Source organism: Gorilla gorilla, chromosome 6 (assembly GCF_029281585.2).
Source record: "Gorilla gorilla gorilla isolate KB3781 chromosome 6, NHGRI_mGorGor1-v2.1_pri, whole genome shotgun sequence".
NCBI classification, from domain to species: Eukaryota; Metazoa; Chordata; class Mammalia; order Primates; family Hominidae; genus Gorilla; species Gorilla gorilla.
The window spans coordinates 18,800,424-18,823,648 of NC_073230.2; the positions used below are offsets into that span (position 1 = coordinate 18,800,424).

The 23,225-nt window shown below is 35.6% G+C and overlaps 1 protein-coding gene across 1 annotated transcript in view; it reads right to left on the minus strand.

Moving 5' to 3' along the window:
• Positions 1-798: 798 nt before the first annotated feature.
• THSD7A (thrombospondin type 1 domain containing 7A) overlaps positions 799-23,225 on the minus strand; it is a 468,774-nt gene continuing 446,347 nt past the window's right edge. Inside the window, exons 24-28 of the mRNA XM_004045112.4 lie at positions 12,881-12,976; positions 9,981-10,063; positions 9,421-9,631; positions 6,923-7,010; positions 799-6,236 (exon numbers count right to left, since the gene is read on the minus strand). Coding sequence (XP_004045160.3) covers positions 6,152-6,236; positions 6,923-7,010; positions 9,421-9,631; positions 9,981-10,063; positions 12,881-12,976 — 563 coding nt within the window. The 3' untranslated portion in view covers positions 799-6,151. The remainder of the gene's footprint in view (positions 6,237-6,922; positions 7,011-9,420; positions 9,632-9,980; positions 10,064-12,880; positions 12,977-23,225) is intronic.

A 23,225-nucleotide genomic window follows, 5' to 3' on the forward strand; every position in this document is an offset into this window, starting at 1 on the left:
ATACAGACTTTAATGAAAGAATCACTAGGGACACAGAAGTAGCAAAAATAAAATGTAGACCAGAAATATTCATATTTTTGTTTGTAGGGCATAAATTGGAATGGCAAAATAAAAAATGAAGTTAGCTATTTGACTATGAAAGTCCAGATTTCTAGAAAAAAATCTGTGTGATACATGGAAAATTTTTTTCACCTAGTTTCACTTGTAATGAGTAATACAGAAAAGAAAAAGACTGGAAATTCCCATTTTTTCATCAAGCATGTAGGCTAGCTACATGTTCTGAGTGGTTCACAGATTGAGGACTTAAATGGTTCCCTACTTACTTATATTTTAGCAAATAGCTGTTTCAGAAAATGTTTTAACTGCAAACTACCCCGGAAGTAACTTGTCTTAAGTTGTGTGTCCCTTCCTGAATTTGTTAAGGCATGAGTTTCTGCTTTGACTTTTAGGTTTGGTTTTTTGTGGGTAGACACAGGGATAAGAGACAGTGAGGGATGTGCCTTGTGACTGATTGGGTGGGAAAAGCTGTACTCTGTTGTAGAGAGTTTCCCCATCCTCTGCTGCTGCCATTTTTGAATTGACTGGAAACCAGGAGGTCCCTTGTCCATGATTCACCTGGTGGCCTCAGCCAACTTTCAAAGTAAAAGTTTGCATTTCTTGAACTTTCTAAATTGGAGTTGTTATACAACCCAGGAAAGGGCAATACAGTAGGTAAAAGGATTTAGGTATTCACTGGAAAAGAATTTTAATCCATATTTAAGAAGCAATTGGTGCAAATCAAAACACAGATACACATGATTAGAATGAAAATGATTTCCGTATTTATGTTTGTCAGCAATATAGTTATTTACAAATAACCCATATGAAAATGTAAAAAAGCATATTACATCTTCACATGCCATCTGTATTGACTGAATAAAGCTTAGTGACATTATTTGCAAATCTGTAGTTAATTGTACATAGACATTTTGTGCGTTAAAAAGGAAATGTACATAATGTAAAATAAATTACATTACGCAATTTACAAAGTAATATTAACAAAAATTCTTAGACAGCTGCCTCCTTATTTAAACAAAATAAATATTCAGGTAGTTAAATTAACATAAAATACACATTTAGGGAATAATAATTTATAGAAAGACAGATTGCAAATTTTAATAAAGTTATATTTTACAATGATAGATACTGATCTCTTCAAATCTGTGTGATAGAAATGGAGAAAAAAAGTACCAGAAAAGGAATCTAAATGTTTACTTTCTAAAAATAAACACAAACAGATTTCTGAAAAATAGGGAAAAGTTTACTTGAGGGTTAAAAGTAGGTAATCTAGAAACTATGGCTTAAAAACAATAAATCTACAAAACACAACAAGACTGACAATTATATTCTAAATGATATAGAGATTTTTGATCACTGAAAACATGACTCCCACAAACTAAAGCTCTTCATATACTGCCCATTTTTAAGGTCTGACTTGGTAGAAACACAGAAAAATAAAAATGCAAAATTAACTGTTTAGCATTAGTTTCATTCATTTAATAATGTAGACATAACCATTTTTCATTGTCCCTGCTAGATATAAGATTATTATAACACACTGCAAACCATCCTTTTTATAAATGGATAACTATTTGCTTGGCTCACACACCAGTTTCTGATACCTGAAATCCTGTCCTGCAGCCAGGGCCACCTGAGGGCAGGACCTGGGGAGACCCTTATTCCCAGAACAGGCAGATGTAGTTCTCACAACTAAACTAGTCCCAGGAAAGATCGCATTCCGACAAGATTCCTCACAGATTTGCTCAAGGACTACTGTTTTTTCAACAAACACCCTCAATCTTAGAGTGGAAATAGAAGAAGAACCCACACTTGAATTTGGTAATATATTTATAAACAGGAGATCCCAGATCATTTGGGAATTGTGCTTCTCATGTACTATTCAGACCCACGTCAGCTTTAGAACAGGCTCTCCCTTCTGTATGGTACTGAAAAGTACAGTCCTCCCTCACTGTCTTGTGGTGTGGAATGTGAACAAAGACTCGAGATGGAGGCAGGAGGATATGGGGTGGTGTAAAGCAAGTGTAGGCATGGACATTTTTACAGAAAAGGGCTTTTTTTTTTTTCCTGCATGCCTTCCACATTTTTCCTTTTCCCTTTATTCATTTCTTTGACCAGTGGATTTGGTGTAAATCAGGATGTTCACACTCTGAGTGACACTTTGATTCTAATAGGGAAGGAAATATAGGAATTCTTTTTTTTAAATTAAAAAATTGGGCATGTTTAGTGGGAAGTAGGTAAGAATAGCTGTTGAGAGTAGAAAGAGACCAAGCAGAGAAAATCAGAAAGGGCCAAGGATACAGGTTGTTGGGGGAGGTAAATAGTAAGTGTGTGTGAGGTCTATTCAATTTCTGTGAGAAGGAAGACGTGAATTTACCTTGAAATGCCCAGGAACTTAACAGGGATCTGATTAAGCTACAATGACCACTGCCACCTACCTGAGGGTGGGGCAGGGAAAAATCAAACTCCTAATACTATGGCCTAAAGACATGTACATTACGTAGGGGAAAATACTAACCCCATCTAAAAACAAACCTAGAGTAAAAGTCAACATGTTTCAGTGCTATCTTCACTCATTAAGCATTTTTCCCTTCTTTTGGATGTCTGTCTTAAGTACCTATGTATACAAAAGCCACTACTGTTTTTTTACAGCGCCTAGCAGAATGTCTTATATGTCAATAAATATGTGCCTTGTTAGAAGTAATTTGTGCTTTGTTATAAGTAATTAAAAACAAGCTTTTATGCACTCTTTTAAAATTCACTTAAGCTACACCATAGTGTCCTCAAAAAAGGCTTTGAAATTAAGATTACTGTCCACATATTGGATTAGGTATTGATGAATAAGCAAATCAGCCCCTTTCAAAAGAGATCAGTTAGTCCTATTCTACGTGGTTTCTAGTGAAATAGTCCAGCAAAATCATATAATACTGTGTCAAACTTTTTCTGCTCTTCTTTTTTTAAAAACCAAACAGATCTTCATTCTAGGGAACAGCAGTTCTACATCTTTTACCCCCTCGGTAAGGTAAAAGTGTCAATAGAGAAGTTACTACTATATTCCCCTCCCAAATTTTTAGAAGGAACAGGAAAAATAAGGTTTTGATGAAATTCCAATAAAATATTTAACTCATTATTGTCTCATGCCAGAAACAAAAATAAGGCCATTTTCATGTTATAAACATGAATATAATAACCTTCCATTTGTCCAAAATAGCCAGATTGCTACGTTCTCCTCTTTCCACCTTTCTAACAAGGTTATCCAGTATTTATTTATCCTAACAGTGACCTTCCAATATGTTCTCTAATATTAGGTCATGTTGAACCTAATTTCCTCTCTCTCATATATATATATATATATATATATATATATATATATATATATATATATATATATATGCGTGCATATATGCTGTAAAATCTAATCAATTTATGAATAAAATGTATTTTTCATAACATTCTATAATTTTGATTTTCTAATTAATTTAATTCTTATAGGTAGGATGATACTAATCTTTTCTGAATTAATGACATTTTACAATATCTTAAGTATAGCTTTAGTAGGTATTCTATCCCACATTTCAAAATTAATAGGTGTTGCACACATTTCATAAGAGGGTTAGCTGAATTTTTCAAGTAACCACAATAGAGTCTTTCTTAACTATTTTGGACAAATGGAGTTTATTTTATTCAAAGAGATCAACTTTAGGATTATCTGGAAGACCCCTGAGTATATATATTGACAATCACAGTTTTAAAGTAACAATATTATTTTTTCTTCCTCTTTAATAAAACAGATAAAATGGACTTTGTTTTTATGGTTTTCTTTGTTTAAATCCTTGCTTTAAAGTAAAATTTTCATCTTCCTGACTACCTGTTCTCTTTGAAATGATTTACATTTCCTGATATAGTGAATATTGAATGAGGAATTAGTGCTTACTGCATTTAGTTCTTATTGAAATACATACAAATATTTTCATTTTGGGGACAATGACATCCTAACCTGATGTCTTTTGTAATCTTTGCAAATACTCTGATGAACAGCAGGGGGAGTTCATACTCCAGTATGAAGGTAAAATACCTTCTAGTCCAAAACACTTTTACAGGAACACAGCTGTTTAAGATAAAATAGCATGTTATATTATTTTTCAAATATCCTGAAAAGCTAGTGTCCTCTCTCACAAAGGTTGTTGCAATAATGTTGCCTGAAAATGGTATTGCTTTTTAATGGCACCTTTTGAGTTTTCATTTGCAAGAAGTCTGCTGAGTTAGTTAAATATTGTTCCACTGTGCCATTCCCAGGGCCACATCTGTAGAAAATATAGCTACTTCTGATACAGTGGGAAATGTAATGACTGTAAATTCTCACCTTTGAAAAATGAATGAAAACGAAAGATGACACCATGGAGAGTTAGCATTAAAAAACATCCAGTCCAGGGGTCAGCAAAATATGACCTGCAAAGGTGGCCTACTGGCTGTTTTTGTAAGGGAAGTTATATAGGAAAACAGTTATGTTCTTTCTTTTATTTACTAAGATTGCATTAGCAGAATGGCAAAGTTGAGAAGTTGCAACATAGACCTTGTGGAAAATATTTTCTATATAGTCCTTTACAGAAAAAGTTTGCCACTCTTGCTCTAGATATGCAATGAAGTCTTGGATAAGATATTTATTCTTCTCTTTTAAAATTTTAGTTTTGAAATCATACATTGAAGAGATTGCTTCAAATTTTGCCAGTGAGAAAGGCAAAAGACTATGGATTTTGAAATACTGCCTGCAAGACAGACATTCAATCTGAAACTGGGAAATCAGAGAGAAAGAAAAATCAACATATAATTTTGATTTCCTTTAGTTACAAAAGTCATTGATACATTATTTATTTTCTCCATCTGCTCAAAATTAAAAAGACATCCAGTTCCTTTTTTTTCTTTTTTTTCTTAACAAAGATAACAAATATAAAAATCTAGTCATAAACAGCCTTCAAAGAACAATTACAAACCAACTAGAGGAATCCACCTTTTAGAGGGTTAAGGGGTTAGGGACTTCAACACTTAAATTCCCGCCATGTTGTTGTCAATTTCACAATGGCTGCAGTGATGAGGAAGTGTGTGTACAGCAGGTGTAATAGCTGATTTCATCTTGCTGCCATCCAAACTGAACTTTACTCTCTTCAGGATACAAGAACTTGCAAATGTCTTCAAGCCACTCTTGGCACAGATGTCTTCATCCCACATGAAAAGAGGCAGTTTCTATGGCAATACTGGTTAAGCGCCTATCATGCTGCACTAATATAGTGCAAAAATGTGCCTTCCATATAGCAAAAAAGATGCAGGCAACCAGTTTGAAAATCAGGGAAAGTAGAAACGTATTGTATTAACACAAGTAAATTAGTTTTCCAGACAATTACCACTATAAAATACTGAACTTGAGGACTCGTTCTTCTAAGACACTAGTACTTGTCCAGCATTCTTACTTTGGAGAGAGACAAGAAGTCTTAAAAAAGAGGCTTTGTCTCCGAAATGCAGGTCAATCAAATCTACCATCGACCACCAAGATGCTGAATTTATTCAATGGATTTTCTGCTTAGCTTAGAGTTTATTTGTTATGCATTGTTAAAACTGCTTATTAGCAAGTACATAATCTGACATAATGTGTATCATTCAACTGAGTACACATGTTAATTTGACTATAGTATTGTGGAGATCTTGGTAGAAACTCTTCATGCTAGGAAGTTTTATGGATTAACACTGCAGACAGTCTTGTATCAGGCATCCTAACTGGCCAATTCCACCATTATTTTTTAGAGATGAAAGTGGTTTTTCAGTCGGTAGATTTCAGAAAAGATGACATAAAACTTACAGAATGCAGCATGTATTCAGCTAAATCTCCTATAATTCTCACGGTTGATGGTCTGTATATAAGTAAGTGGTACTGTCTTAAATATCTCCAGTGGCAGTATGATTTTCACTCTTGTCTTTATGATGCCATTTTTAAAAATTAAAATATATTTTAATCCACACAGTTTGGATACATTTGTTGTGGCCTCTGGACATCTATGAAGTCAGAAAGCCAAAACTGGTTGTTGCCAGGAAAAGTTATATGTTACATGTCGGCATCTCCATCATAGGCTAAGGTTAAAGGTTTCAGTCGGTTGTTTTGCCTTCTTTGGGGTTTCTTTGGCTTTTTGCTGTAAAAAAATTCGGAATTAGGAGAAAGAAAATCAGTTTCTAATTGTAAATTTGATTGCTTTAAGCGAAAAAAAGTAAAAGCAAATTGATAAACTGAAATTGCCTCATTTCCTGCATTGCCTAAAGTCTACCTTAGAATTTGATTTTCTGATCTTGAATTTCAGTTTTATGCTTTGAATAAACTCTAAGTTAACTTCAAGTGTTTTACTACCCTACAAAAGATAAATTATCCAAGTGGGATTCTTTTAGTATTAACAACAGAAATAAAATCATAGTAGGGTCATTTTCATTTGGCCAGAAACCTTTATAAATAATGCATAATTTATAAATTATACATGTTTTAGAAGATACTTGAATATGATTAGGTATTACTGTAATATCTTCCTCCATTAGTAATTCAATATAAAAATCTACAGTTCACCATATTAAGTACAAAGCAATATTTTCTTGAAAGTATGCAAGAGAACATACTTGAGAAGATGACCTGCAGCAAGTTCTTGCTCATCTTTAGAAAGGAAATGGCTCAGATTTGGTAGCTTTTAGCCCATCTAGGACTAAAGCCATGTTTATTTAGAAATTCATGTGAACACCAGATAAATGTAGACTACTTATTTGAGACATTAGTTCGCTGTTTCTTTGTTACGATTAAGTATCTGTTTGGATTTTTAATTATTTAAACACTCACCAAGCTAGATAAATCATGGAGACAATAAAGATGAGTAACACAAATGCCCCAGCTGCTACACCGTAAACCCAGGTCTTTAGTCTCCCATCTAAGAAGAATGGATATTAGTTATTAATTTACATTAGTCTGGTATACATGAGGCAGTCTTTAACTATGACCAATGATCAGTCATATATGACCAATTTCTTTCAAAACCCGAAAAGAATTATTGCTTCAGCACAGTTAATGATTAATGCAAAGCTGCTATTATGAGTTAGATTCTGCTTCATTAAAGATAAGCTATCAAGGAAAATTGAACTGAAAAATTATAAATGTTTGACTTCAGATTTCAAGTTTCTTTGGCTAAACTTCAGCTGCCTTTCATCTCAATTTTACTTCAAACTCAATACATGTGTAATGCTATATAAACATTTTCTTCTGATTTTCAGTGTATTTTGAGAATTGCAATGATAAGAAAAGATGAAAAATGCAATTTTAAGAAAGTTTCTACAAACTCGAGTTAATGCATATAGGTATTTAAACAAAAACTTTGTCATTTTTGTTCCAGGTAAAATGAAAGTGAATATATTTAACATTTTATGGAATTAATAATCTTTTATCTAGTCTGCACTTACAATGTGTTTTAAAATTGGCTGACAATGTCATTTTCAAAAACAACTGGTTTGGTTAACATATAAAAGGATCTATAAATAATTTTTTTCTACCTTTTCTATTATATGGAATCAGACATAACAGGAACTTTTGTAATTTGGGTTTCTGGTCTCATCTTTGAACTCCTCAGTTTTATGCTCCGAATAAACTTCAAGCACAAGATGTTATTAATGATATTGGCTAATTTAATTTGATTCTCACATCAACATATATTTTCTGTTGCAATTAAATATTTGATCTTAGTGTTAAAATTATAGATTGGGCAAAATTGACCTCACATAGACTCTGGTTTATTCAATATTTGAAAGGCATCAAATGGAAATTGGTACTGTGGAATTTTTTCGCCTGGAGTTAGATCAAGTTAGAGGTTCATTTGCTGGGAATAAACTCAATTAATATTCTAAATATCCTTTCTTTCTAATCCTAAAGATTTTTTTTTTTAATTTGAGCCCAGTTTAGAATCCAAAAGAGCTGTTCCATGATTGAGGTTCTCTGTTGAGGGTTTCTTCAACAAATATTTTTTGGGGTTTTTCAAAATCAAAGAATATCTAAGTTTTCAGAACATGCACCTTTTAAATATATTAAAATTTTAACTTTGGGGAAACTATATATAAAATTTAAAATAATGACAATAATATTCTTTTTTTTTCAAAAGGACTGGTTTTGATCTGAGGAGATCTGCTTCAATTCTTAGTAAACGTCAAAATTGCTACTGGTTGTCTGCTAGTCCATTGTCTTAAACACTGAGGGAAGAGTTTCCCATGCTTACACAGATAAGTCAGTTTTGCAAAATAAATCATACTATCAGCTAAATAAGCCAATTAAAGCAGGAATAATGTGATTAAAAGCAAATCACCCAAACACTTAAAATATCTTAAAAATCCAATATTTATTCTCCAATAAGGGAAAGTATTCAGACTTCATGCATAGAAATGGAGATGTGCTAGCTATGCAGATTCCTTCCATCTTTTCTCATGTTTCTAATGGCATTTTAAAGTAGACTATGCCTGGCTCTGCCTGAAGATTACTTCATGGACTAGTAGTTCCTCCAGGATGTGAGAAAAAGTGGCATATTAGCTGCTTTATAATCCATGTAGCACATTTTCAAGCACCAGGTTAGTTCTAGGGATGAGCATATGATGAAATCCAACTGAGGAGGGAAAGTGTGCAGAGTAGAGAATAGCATATCATGAGGTATTCAAGCATTTGCCTGTATTGGCTTTGCATTTATTACCAGATACATTAAGCGCTGTCTGTGAATGTGAAAACAAATTTGGATCATCCTATCCAGAAGGGAAGGCTCCATTGTCTCCCTGTTTATCTGGCACTAGTACAGATTCCAAGTATTTGAGTATGCTGACTTTTAGGGCTAATACAAACTGGTCTAGCTACCACGTGTGCCCTGGCACAGAACTGCATTACTGATGTTTTTATTTAAGGGTCAAACTATTACTGTTCCTATGATCAAATGAAAAATTCTGGAATGTCTTTATAGTCTCCTTTATCCTAGTTCTGAATGACAACACATTTTTTAAAATTCATGTTTCTAACTTTGTTCAATTTGAAATTAATTATACTTGTAATTTTTGGACTGGAATTGAATTGAATTATATTGATCCAAAATTTTTTCTCAGAAGAATGTAATTTCATTTCTCTGAACTTCAAGCATGAATTATTTTCCATAATGATAGTAAAAAATTGAAGAATAGATGGCACTATCAGAATAAATGCATGTAGATAAAATAATCAATAGCTCATATAAAAATGCTTTGCTCACTTTTTTAATCCTTTGGCATTGCCTAAAATAACTAAAGGTTTCTATTTCAACACTAGTCTAGTCAGTTCACCTGGCCCAAATGGCTGTAGAAACCAGGTCCTTCCCCGTCCTGCTGGGTTACTGGAGGGTTGGGTTGGATGTACAGCCCGACTGGTTTTCACATCTCCTCTTTTGTCCTCCATGGTGGGTAATACCACCACAGGGATAAGTGTGCATTGCTCAAGGGTGCTGTTAGAAGACATGACTTCAGTGTACCCTTCTTCACAATGGCATGTTTTTGTCTGCAGGAGAACAAGAAGATTTACACTAGCCATGCAAGGAATCTTTGAAAGTCTAACAGACCTGACTTGAAGAGAAGGCTTTAAACAAGGTTTGTTTTGGGAATTACTATACATAATTCCTGTACTATTTTTAACTACACAGAAACATACTTTTGGCATTATATGAAAATGTATTCTAAAGGTGAAAGCAAGTGAATTCAGTACTTTTTAGATTGATAAAAGGAGATGTCTAAAATGGGATTTTTATGCCTCAAGACATGCTTTCTTTGGAGGAAGATAAACTGCATAAGAGACAGTGGGGTGACAAATGATGGAGCTGGCTTGTCTGCCCTGATGAATTTACACATACCTCGCTACAGTACGAGTGGGGTTGACTACACGGTGGGTTACAAGACCTGTCGGCATCAGGCTGGCTCATCACCAAGCAGCCCCCTGCAGAACAGAAAATCATGTTTTGACAAATAATATATCTTGCTATGATGAAAATACACTGTTGTTAGTGACTTGTCTTTGAATCTTGAACCACCTTGGGAATCCCAGGAATTTTTCTGTCAGTGGTTGACTGTGAAATATTTGGTTAACCTTGACCACCTTATTTAGTGACTCCAGGCCCTTTTTACCCAGGGGAGTTAGCTCAGTGCCTGGTACTCAGCAGGTATTCAACAAGCATTTGTTGAAAGAATGATTTTATAGCTGCTATTTTGAAAATACTAATTGCACACAAGCTTTTTCTGTCAGGAGCACATGAATCCAAGTCCAGCAATTGAAAAGCTGATTTCATTTCAAGTTAAAATTATTTCTTGGAGATTCAAAACAATAGTTTTCATGTCCTTTGAAATAACTCTTCAGCTCTTTATGATAAATAAATGTTTTCTTTAAATAATGCATATTTCTTTTTTAGAAAAGTCACAATTTCTGCTAATTCATGGTGTTTTTTGGATATAGAGAAGAAAACAAATGTATCTACGAAATCATTTGTTATGCACTATGGTTTTAACTTGATATTACAGCTGTTTATCTCTCGTTTATTTTCAAGTGTAGTACCAACTGTGCCTAATTTGTCTCAAGTGAGGTTTTAAGATGGAAATAGATGTCATAAAAAACATTGGTGACGTGAAGGAAGCTCATATTTTCAAACTATACTTGTTCAGTTTAACAGAATTTTAGCAAAACAAAATTTTTTCTTTATTTATGGAACTGATGATTCTCTGGAATTTAATCACAGGCACCTATTGCTAATTCTTTGTGTTTCTCTCAATATTATAATCACAAAATACTCATAGAAAAATTGTCACAGAAAAGCAGTTAGTCATTGCAAGGCAATCGCAGTTAATTGGCCACACTGAAGTTATTATTAAACACACACACAAAAAGCAGTATTTTGAGTTTCTTACAAGGACAATTCATAAATTAAAGCAATTGATCAAGATAGGTAATATACTTTACATGCTTATCTATTTGTCATAAAGAATCTCATCTCTCCTAAAAGATGAAAGAAGAATGCATATAGAGCTTAACACAAATCATTTACACATTGGCCTTTTGGTACTGAATAGCATTAGAAATAATCCATTGTACACTTTGCTGAATTGAAAAGAAATTAAAAATATGATTTTATAGATAAGTCTTTTAAAATTCCACTTACCTTTGCATTGGGGGAATAGCCCCAATTGCAGTGGAAAAAGAGTTTTTAATATGTAGAAGAAAAGTCAGGTAAATATTATTTGCATCCATTATTGAAAAAAAACTGCAAACTTACAGGATCATCTAGAGAAGCTGTTAAATTTTCTTTGAATAGTTTAAAAAAGAATGGAGACATTCGTTTCCAATCTCTGAGCTCAATGGATGACTTCTGTAACACCTCCTCATTCAGAAAGCCTGTCTATCCCTCTCAGGACTCTTCTCACTCCATACCTCTTAGAGTGGGGTAGATGGAGCAGATTTTTCTCCCAAAAAATAATACAGTGAGAGAGCAAAGGGTTTCTACTAGATGTTTTTTCTTTGTTCCGTATGTGACCACAGGGAGTTGTTATTATTAAGGGTTTCTTGAGAGAGCTTTCTCATGTATAAAATCATATCTTCGCAAGAAAAAAATTGACATCCTGATCCAGCTCCCATATGGAGGAAATAAGTAATTGGGTTTCAATAAATCCAGGTAATTTAAAATTCAATATAAAGATGGATAGTTTTCAAAAACCATATTGATCCTTGCTTCTGTTTCTTACTGTATATATTAAAGTTAAATTTCTAAACAAACATCACTCAGAGGCATCCAAATGCACACTGTTTTTTCCCCCACAGCAGGGTCAAAACAGCAGCAAGTAAGCAGGCCTGCCTGAGCAGTTAACTGTTAAGACTCCTGCTGTTGCTATGCTATAGCAATTCCTATAAGTTAGATTTATAAAAAGAAATTGCTTATGGAAAGGCTTAGATTTCTGGGTCCATGTGCCTGAAATTAAGGTTCTGGTTCTGACTTGCATTTCTTTCTAGGAAATTTCCTTGGTGGTTCACTACCTATCTTGAGCCAAAGTCTCTTCCTCCTTCAAGGGGTCCTTAGGATCCCTCATGCTTACAGGCTTCAGATAGATAGGCTTTTAGTAATTCCACACTAGAGTAGTTCTTTGGAGGTATATGTTGGTCGAAGTACAATCAAATAAAGTTCTTCCTTTGGATTTCTTCTTTGGATATATAATAATTTGGGGATGAGGGCACAGCAGGTGAGCTGCTCAGATGGTCTGGGTTTGAAATTTACCAGTAGGTCTTCCCTATTAATTAATTTAAAAATCTCTAAATCATAGACTTCTGAATTTAAGCAAGGTATTTGGATTTGTATAATCATATTCCCTTGCTGGTATTTTTGGTCTGCATTTATATTGCCTTCAAGGCACAGAAGCAGAAAGACAATAAAATTGATTTTTAAACATATAGTAAGTTATTCATATATAAAATTTCTAGAAAAGATCTGAAAATTATTTATAACAATTATTTATTAAAATTAGATAGTATTTTAATTAAATAAGTTTCAGCAGCAATACCTAAAAAGGCTACGTGAGAAATAATTTGAACCACTATAAAATAAAATAATTTGTCATTGGTCACCAGATGGGTATATACAGCTTAGGCATCCTGAATCCCAAACAGGCTTTGAATACTGAAAGAGTAACTTTGTTTCCTTAATTATTTTCTTCAACCAATCACATGTGTGTTACAGGAAGATTTTCAAAGAACAAAGAGAAACTGGAGGTTTACCTGTTACATTAATACCATCTGACCTTTGACACCACACTGTTCGGGAAGAGCCCTTCCAAGCACTGGCCATCCATTTATATTCATAGCACTGTCCATCTGCAGGGAAATAATAAACATTAGCAGAAGCATTCTGTTACCCAGAAGGACAATCATGGGGATAGAGTATTAATAACATATTACTGAAAAGTAATAAGCTCATCTCTGATGATTCAAATGTCAATTTATTGTCCTGAAGTTGCCATGCATATGTTTAAAATTGCAGCTATATACCTCAATCCCAACTAATTTTCCATGTCTGCTGTCACACTACCTGGTGGGAACCTAGGTTTTTAATTTAATTTTTTAAAAATATTATGAAATAAATATGCAGCCAGGTATAGAGAATAACTGTATATATATATAGTTACATATATATATATCTCCCATCATGCAATTTTAATAAATATTATTTATCCATATTTGCTTCAGTTTTCATTAGCTTGTTGATGAATAAAACATGAGATATATAATTATATTCTTTTCTGTTCTGATCACCCTCTCTGTCTGTCCAGCAATACATACTATTCTGAAGATGTGTGACTTTCTTTGCCATGCTTTTAATTTTTTCACTATACACACACACACACACACACATAATACTATATACAGAAATGATATATGGTATTACTTTCATAGAGTCATAAATTTTAAAAATGTATCCTATTCTGTGTAGCATTCTGAAACTTAGTCAATGTTACAGGTGAAATACTTCTAAGTGATTTTAAAAAACGTAGTACAGTCAGTTTATTTTAATGGCTACATAGAATTCCATTGTACTACATAACACAGTTTATTTAGCTATTTTTCTATTAGATTATTTTTAATTTTGTTACTCAAACAATGACCTGAAGGTCAACCTTGTGCAAATGGCCTGGTGCTTCTTTAAATTACATATCTAGAAGGGAAATTTCTTGGTATCACTGTATGGCTAGCTGAAACTTTATTAAATATTGCTCATTTTTTTCCTGCAAAAGGTGACAATTTACAAATCCATCAGCAGTGCATAAAGACTGCCATTGCTCTAAACACTCATGAAAATTTATAATTGCCAGATTTTAATTTTTTTTGGTTAGTCTTTTGGGTATGGAAAGTTATCTTGTCATTTTAAATTAAAGTTCCTTGATTACTAAAGTTATTGAACAGTAACAAAAATGTTTCAGGACATTTGGATCTCCTGGTATGCAAGCTGCTTATTTAAACATTTGGCCTTCTATGTTTTTTCTCATTGAATTGTAGAAATTCTTCATTCTGGAACAGTGATTCTTAAAGTGCGGTTCAGAGACCCTGGGAGACATTGACATTCTTTCAGAGTGTGAGTGAGGATTTCCTCTTTGCAACTACAATCTGTGTAAGGTTGGATTTTCTTTACATACGTAAACTAAAATAAGATTGCAATAAGATGAATGCAGAAGCAGATAAGAGAGTCCAGCTGTCTTAAGTTAGACTTCACAGAGATTTGCAAAAATCCAAACAAGACCACTCTTGTCATTAAAGTTATTTTCCATTTGTTATGGTGAACTTATTTTGCAGGAAATTTGTTATTTATAGTAACATACAATTTTGTTTTTTGACCATTTTAAATAAATTAATAAATATTATAAGTTTTCTATTTTTAAAATTATACATGTCAGAAAAGAACAGTTCTTTCAGGTCCTCAACAATTTTAAGACTATTAACTTGTTTTGGATCAAAAAGTTCTAGATTTGCTATTCTAGACATGAATCCTTTGAAATTAATTGGCTTCATAAGTATATTTTTCAAGTTTGTGGCTTGTCCTGTAACCTTCTACTGTGTAGAAGTTTTAAATTTTAATTTAAAGAAATTTAAATTTTTTTCCATTTTTGTTTGTGCTTTTGGTGTCATATTTAGGAAATCCTTCTCTACCTTGAGTTCATGAAAATATCCTCTTATATTTAGTATTTACAGTTTGTTCTTCATCTTTAGGTCTATAATTTATCGAAAATATAGTTTTGTATGTGATGTAAGCTAAAGATATTTTTTAAAACTTGATATGGATAACACATTTTGGCAATATTATTCATCCACTCATTCTCCCACTGACTTTCCCTCTGCCACTTACTTACCTATATAAGAATTTGTCCTGGAGATTCTCTTTTCTATTCTTTTAGTCTAATGGCTTAATTGTTGATCAATTACCCTTTTTAACTATTGATGCTTTAGAGTAAGTCTTGATATAAAGCCATGTAAGTCCCTTGCATTATTCTCCCACTTTTCCTTCTTAAAAACATTCTGGGATCTTCTTGGCCTTTAACTCCTCTGACTTAATTTTAGGATCAATTTCTCAGATTACATTAACAACCTGTTCAAATTGCATAGATTTTATAGGTAAATCTGTATAAAATTTACATAATATTGAGGCTTTTTATCCATAAACATTTTCACCAATGTTTTAGTTTTATATCTTCCAATAAGATTTTATAATTTTTCATACCTATCTTAGATGATTTTGGTTGCATTTATTTTTTATAGTTTTAGTTTTATTGTCAATGCAGTTTTTTCCAATTCAATTTTATAACAGTTTTGCTAGTAAAAAAAAAAAGACTATTTATTTTGTGTATTGGTTTTTAAATTGCACAATGTTTCTGAATTTTCTTACTTCCAAACAAACAGTCATCTGTAAATTATCTTGATTGTCTAAAATGTGAAATTCATATACTATGAGAATGATAATTGTATTTTTTCATTTTCAATTCTTAAACTTCTGATTACACTTGGCTGGAACCTCCTTCACTAGGTTGAAAATAAGTGGCAATAGTGGTATCCTTGTTCTGTTATTGATTCCAAGAGCCTGCCTCTAATGTTTCCCCATGTATTATGATGTTTGTGTAAATTTTGATAGGCCTTATTTATTAAGTAAAAAGATTCTCTTCTAGTTCAAGTTTGGTCTACAAGTTTTTATTGTGAAAGTGCACTGAATTTTAGAAATACCTTTTGATGTGTATTAAAAATTATATCTTTATTTCTGTTAATGTGATAAATTATATTAATAGATTTTACTAATATTTGGTTATCTTTGTATTTCAACAATTATTTGGTTATCTTTGTATTTCAATAATTATAGTCATGATATTATTAAATATTAATTTGGTTAGCTAATATTTTATTTTTATGATTTTGACATCTACTTTCATAAGTAACTTTATTTTTAACTGGTTTTACTGCCAAGGTTATACTCTTATAGTAACTGGGGGTTTGTTACATAGGTATACACGTGACATGCTGGTTTGCTGCACCCATCAACCTGTCATCTACATTAGGTATTTCTCCTAGTGCTATCCCTCCCCCTTACCTCCACCCCCTCACAGGAACCGGTGTGTGATGTTCCATTCCCTGTGTCCATATGTTCTCGTTGTTCAACTCCCACTTATGAGAACATGTGTGGTGTTTGGTTTTCTGTTCTTGTGATAGTTTGCTAAGAATGATGGTTTCCAGCTTCATCCATGTCCCTGCAAAGGACATGAACTCATCCTTTTTTATGGCTGCATAATATTCCATGGTGTATATGTGCCACATTTTCTTTACCTAGTCTATCATTGATGGGCATTTGGGTTGGTTCCAAGTCTTTGCTATGGTGAACAGCGCTGCAATAAACATACGTGTGCATGTGTCTTTATAATAAAATGGTTCATAATCCTTTACGTATATACCCAGTAATGGGATTGCTGAGTCCAATGGTATTTCTGGTTCTAGATCCTTGAGGAACCACCACACTGTCTTCCACAATGGTTGAACTAATTTATACTTCCACCAACAGTGTAAAAGCGTTCCTGTTTCTCCACATCCTCTCTAGCATCCATTGTATCCTGACTTAACTGATCACCATTCTAACTGGTGTGAGATGGTATCTCATTGTGGTTTTGATTTGTGTTTCTCTAATGACCAGTGATGATGAGCTTTTCTTCATGTTTGTTGGCTGCATAATGTCTTCTTTTGAGAAGTGCCCATTCATATTCTTTGCTCACTTTTTGATGGCATTGTTTTTTTCTTGCAAATTTGTTTAAGTTCTTTGTAGTTTCTGGATATTAGCCCTTTGTCAGATGGATAGATTGCAAAATTTTTCTCCCAATCAGCAGGTTGCCTGTTCACTCTGATGATAGTTTCTTCTGCTGTGCAGAAGTTCTTTAGTTTAATTAGATCCCATTTGTCAATTTTGGCTTTTGTGCCCATTGCTTTTGGTGTTTTAGTCATGAAGTCTTTGCCCATGCCTATGTCCTGAATAGTATTGCCTAGGTTTTCTTCTATGGTTTTTACGTTTTTAGGTCTGAGGTTTAAGTCTTTAATCCATCTTGAGTGAATTTTTGTATAAGGTTTAAGGAAGGGATCCAGTTTCAGCTTTCTACATATGGCTAGCTGGTTTTCCCAGCACCATTTATTAAATAGGGAATCCTTTCCCCATTTCTTGTTTTTGTCAGGTTTGTCAAAGATCAGATAGTTGTAGATATGCAGCATTATTTCTGAGGGCTCTGTTCTGTTCCATTGATCTATATCTCTGTTTTGGTACCAGTACCATGCTGTTTTGGTTACTGTAGCCTTGTAGTATAGTTTGAAGTCAGGTAGCATGATGCCTCCAGCTTTGTTCTTTTGGCTTAGGATTGACTTGGCTATGTGGGCTCTTTTTTTGTTCCAGATGAAACTAAAAGTAGTTTTTTTCTAATTCTGTGAAGAAAGTCAATGGTAACTTGATGGGGATAGCACTGAATCTGTAAATTACTTTGGGCAGTATGGCCATTTTCACAATATTGATTCTTCCTATCCACGATCATGGGATGTTTTTCCATTTGTTTGTGTCCTCTCTGATTTCCTTGAGCAGTGGTTTGTAGTTCTCCTTGAAGAGGTCCTTCACATCCCTCGTAGGTTGTATTCCTAGGTATTTTATTCTCTTTGTAGCAATTGTGAATGGAAGTACACTCATAATTTGGCTGTTTTTCTGTTATTGGTGTATAGGAATGCTTGTGATTTTTGCACATTGATTTTGTATCCTGAGACTTTGCTGAAGTTGCTTATCAGCTTAAGGAGATTTTGGGCTGAGATGATGGGGTTTTCTAAATATACAATCATGTCATCTGCAAACAGAGACAACTTGACTTCCTCTTTTACTATTTGAATACCCTTTATTTCTTTCTCTTGCCTGAATGCCCTGGCCAGAACTTCCAATACTATGTTGAATAGGAGTGGTAAGAGAGGGCATCCTTGTCTTGTGCCAGTTTTCAAAGGGAATGGTTCCAGTTATTGCCCATTCAGTATGGTATTGGCTGTGGGTTTGTCATAAATAGCTCTTATTATTTTGAGATATGTTTCATCAATACCTAGCTTATTGAGAATTTTTAGCATGAAGGGGTGTTGAATTTTGACAAAGGTCTTTTCTGCATCTATTGAGATAATCATGTGGTTTTTGTCATTGATTCTGTTTATGTGATGGATTATGTTTATTGATTTACGTGTGTTGAACCAGCCTTGCATCCCAGGGATGAAGCTGACTTGATTGTGGTAGATAAGCTTTTTGATGTGCTACTGGATTCAGTTTGCCAGTATTTTGTTGAGGATTTTCACACCAATGTTCATCAGGGATATTGGCCTGAAATTTTCTTTTTTTGTTGTTGTTGTGTCTTGGTATTAGGATGATGATGGCCTCATAAAATGAGTTAGGGAGGATTCCCTTTTTCTATTGTTTGGAATCGTTTCTGAAGGAATGGTACCAGCTTCTCTTTGTACCTCTGGTAGAATTTGACTGTGAATCCATCTGGTCCTGGACTTTTTGTGGTTGGTAGGCTATTAATTAGTGCCTCAATTTTAGAACTTGTTGTCTATTCAGGGATTCGACTTCTTCCTGGTTTAGACTTGGGAGGATGTATGTGTCCAGGAATTTATCCATTTCTTCTAGATTTTCTATTTTATTTGTATAGAGGTGTTTATAGTATTCTCAGATGGTAGTTTGAATTCCTGTGGGATCACTGGTGATATCCCCTTTATCATTTTTTATTGCATCTATTTGATTGTTCTCTCTTTTCTTCTTTCTTCGTCTGGCTAGCAGTGTATCTATTTTGTTGATCTTTTCAAAAAACCAGCTGATGGATTCATTGATTTTTTAAAAGAGTTTTTTGTGTCTCTATTTATTTCCTTCAGTTCTGCTAGCTTTTGAATTTGTTTGCTCTTACTTCTCTAGTACTTTTAATTGTGATGTTAGAGTGTAAATTTTAGATCATTCCTGCTTTCTATTGTGTGCATTTAGTGCTATAAACTTCCCTCTGGTACTTTGAGTCTGTGTTCTCATTGCTTTCAGAGAATATCTTTGTTTACCCAGTAAGTCGTTCAGGAGCAGGTTGTTCAGTTTCCATGTAGTTGTGCAGTTTTGAGTGAGTTTCTTAATCCTGAGTTCTAATTGGATTGCACTGTGATCTCAGAGACTGTTTATGATTTCTGTTCTTTTGCATTTGCTGAGGAGTGTTTTACTTCCAATTATGTGGTCACTATTAGAATAAGTGTGATGTGGTGCTGAGAAGAATGTATATTCTGTTGATTTGGGGTGGAGAGTTCTGTAGAAGTCTATTAGGTCTGCTTGTTCCAGAGCTGAGTTCAAGTCCTGAATATCCTTGTTAATTTTCTGTCATGTTGATCAGTCTATTATTGGCAGTGGTGTGTTAAATTGTGTGGGAGTCTAAGTCTCTTTGTAGGTCTCTAAGAACTTGTTTTATGAATCTGGGTGCTCCTGCATTGGGTGCATCTATATTTAAGACAGTTAGCTCTTCTTGTTACATTGATCCCTTTACCATATTTAATGCCCTTCTTCGTCTCTTTTGATCTTTGTTGGTTTAAAGTCTGTTTTATCAGAGACTAGGATTGCAACTCCTGCTTTTTTTTTTTTTTTGCTATTTGCTTGGTAAATATCCCTCCATCCCTTTATTTGGAGCGTATGTGTGTCTTTGCACGTGAGATGGGTCTCCTGAACACAGCACACTGATAGGTCTTGACTCTTTATCCAATTTGCCAGTCTGTGTCTTTTAACTGGGGGCATTTAGCCCATTTACATTTAACGTTAATATTGTTATGTATGAATTTGATCCTGTTTTACATTTATTGTTATGTATGAATTTGATCCTGTCATTGTGATGCTAGCTGGTTATTTTGCCTGTTAGTTGATGCAGTTTCTTCATAGTGTTGATGGTCTTTACAATTTGTTATGTTTGTGGTACCAGTTGTTCTTTTCCATGTTTAGTGCTTCCTTCAGGAGCTCTGGTAAGGCAGGCCTGGTGGTGACAAAATCTCTCAGCATTTGCTTGTCTGTAAAGAATTTTATTTCTCTTTCACTTACGAAGCTTAGTTTGGCTGGATATGAAATTCTGGCTTGAAAATTCTTTCTTTTAAGAATGTTGAATATGGGCCCCCACTCTCTTCTGGCTTGCAGGGTTTCTGCAGAGAGATCCACTGTTAGTCTGATGGGCTTCCCTTTGTGGGTAACCTGACCTTTCTATCTGGCTGCCCACATTTTTTCCTTCATTTCAACCTTTGTGAATCTGATGATTATGTGTCTTGGGGTTGCTCTTCTCAAGGAGTATCTTTGTGGTGTTCTCTGTAGTTCCTGAATTTGAATGTTGGCCTGTCTTGCTAGGTTGGGGAAGTTCTCCTGGATAATATCCTGAAGAGTGTTTTCCATTCTTCCCATCACTTTCAGGTACACCAATCAAAGGCAGATTTAGTCTTTTCACATAGTCCCATATTTCTTGGAGGCTTTGTTTGTTCCTTTTTATTCTTTTCTCTCTAATCTTGTCTTCTCACTTTATTTCATTAAGTTGATCTTCAATCTCTGATATTGTTTCTTCTGCTTTATTGATTTGGCTATTGATACTTGTGTATGCTTCACGAAATTTTTGAGCTGTGTTTTTCAGCTCCATCAGGTCATTTATGTTGTTATCTAAACTGGTTATTCACGTTAGCAATTCTTCTAACCTTTTTTCAAGGTTCTTAGCTTCCTTGCATTTGGTTAGAACATGCTCTTTTAGCTCAGAGGAGTTCGTTATTACCCACCTTCTGAAGCCACCTTCTGTCAATTCGTCAAACTTATTCTCTGTCCAGTTTTGTTCCCTTGCTGGTGAGGAGTTGTGATCCTTTGGAGGGGAAGAGGCATTCTGGTTTTTGAAATTTTCAGCCCTTTCGAGCTGGTTTCTCCCCATCTTCGTGGATTTATCTACCTTTGGTGTTTGATTTTGGTGACCTTCGGATGGGGTCTCTGAGTGGACGTCCTTTTTTATTGATGTTAATGCTATTCCTTTCTGTTTGTTAATTTTTCTTCTAACAGTCAGGACCCTCTGCTGCAGGTCTGCTGGAGTTTTCTGGAAGTCCACTCCAGACCCTATTTGCCTGGATATCACCAGCAGAGGCTGCAGAACAGCAAAGATTGCTGCCTGTTCCTTCCTCTGAAAACTTCATCCCAGAGGGGCACCTGCCAGATGCCAGCCAGAGCTCTCCTTTATGAAGTGTCTTTTGTCCCCTACTGGGAGGTGTCTCCCAGTCAGGAGACAGTCTGTTCCTTAGCAGAGATCAAATGCTGTGCTGGGAGATCTGCTGCTCTCTTCAGAACCATCAGGCAGGGATGTTTAAGTCTGCCTAAGCTGCACTCACAGTGCCCCTTGCCCCAGGTGCTCTGTCCCAGGAAGATAGATAGGAATTTTATCTATTAGCCCCTGACTGGGGCTCCTGCCTTTTTTTTCACAAATGCCCTGCCCAGAAAGGAGGAATCTAGAAAGGCGGTCTGGCCACAGCAGACTTGCTGAGCTGCAGTGGGCTCTGCCCAGTTTGAACTTCCCGGTGACTTTATTTACACTGTGAAGGTAAAACAGCCTACTCAAGCCTCAGTAATGGCAGACGCCCCTCCCCAGCTCGAGCATCTCAGGTCAACCTCAGACTGCTGTGCTGGCAGCGAGAATTTCAAGCCAGTGGATCTTAGCTTGCTGGGTTCTGTGAGTGTGGCACCTGCCCAGCCTGACCACTTGGCCCCCTGGCCTCAGCCCCCTTTCCAGGGCAGTGAATTGTTCTGTCCTGCTGGCATTCCAGATGCCATTGGGGTATGAAAAAAAGCTCCTGCAGCTAGCTAGGTGTCTTCCCAAATTGCCACCCAGTTTTGTGGTTGAAACCCAGGGCCCTGGTGGCGTAGGCACCAGAGGGAATCTCTTGGTCTGCGGGTTGCAAAGACTGCGATGTATCTGGGCTGGAGTACACCGTTCAGTCTTTCACAGCTTCCCTTGGCTAGGGCAGGGAATCCCTGACCCCTTGCGCTCCCCAGGTGAGGCAATGCCCCACTTTGCTTCAGCTTGCCCTCCGTGGGCTGCACCCACTGTCCAATGAGTCCCAATGAAATGAATTGGGTACCTCAGTTGGAAATGCAAAAATCACCCATCTTCTGCATTGATTTTGCTGGGATCTGCAGACCGGAGCTGTTCCTATTTGGCCATCTTGCCCAGAATCTCAACATTTTTTTTTAAGATTTCACATAGGGAGATCCCACATAGGGAGATCCTGGATCCAAGATGGCCAAATAGGAACAGTGCCAGTCTGCAGCTTCCAGTGAAATTGATGCAGAAGGTGGGTGATTTCTGCATTTCCAACTGAGGTACCTGGCTCATCTCATTGGGACTGGCTGGACAGTAAGTGCAGCTCATGGAGGGTGAGCTGAAGCAGGGTTGGGTGTTGCCTCACCTGGGAAGTGCAAGGGGTTGGGGAACTCTCTCACCTAGCCAAGGGAAGCCATGAGGAATGGTGCATTCCGGCCCAGATACTATGCTTTTCTCATGGTCTTTGCAACCCACAGACCAGGAGATTCCCTCGGGTGCCTACACCACCAGGGCCTTGGGTTTCAAGCACAAAACTGGGTGGCTGTTTGGGCAGGCACTGAGCTAGCTGCAAGAGTTTTTTTTCATACCCAAGTGGGGCCTGGAGCACCAGCAGGACCGAACTGTTCACTGCCCTGGAAAGGGGGCTGAAGCCAGGGAGCTGAGTGGTCTAACTCAGTGGATCCCACCCCCACAGAGCTCAGCAAGCTAAGATCCACTGGCTTGACATTCTCACTGCCAGCACAGCAGTCTGAAGACAACCTGTGACTCTCAAGCTTGGTGGGAGGAGGGGTGTATACCATTATTGAGACTTGAGTAGGCAGTTTTCTCCTCACAGTGTAAACAAAGCTGCTGGGAAGTTTGAACTGGGCAGAGCCCACCACAGCTATGCAAAGCCCTTGTAGCCAGACTGCCTCTCTAGATTCCTTCTCCCTGAGCAGGGCATCTCTGAAAGAAAGGCA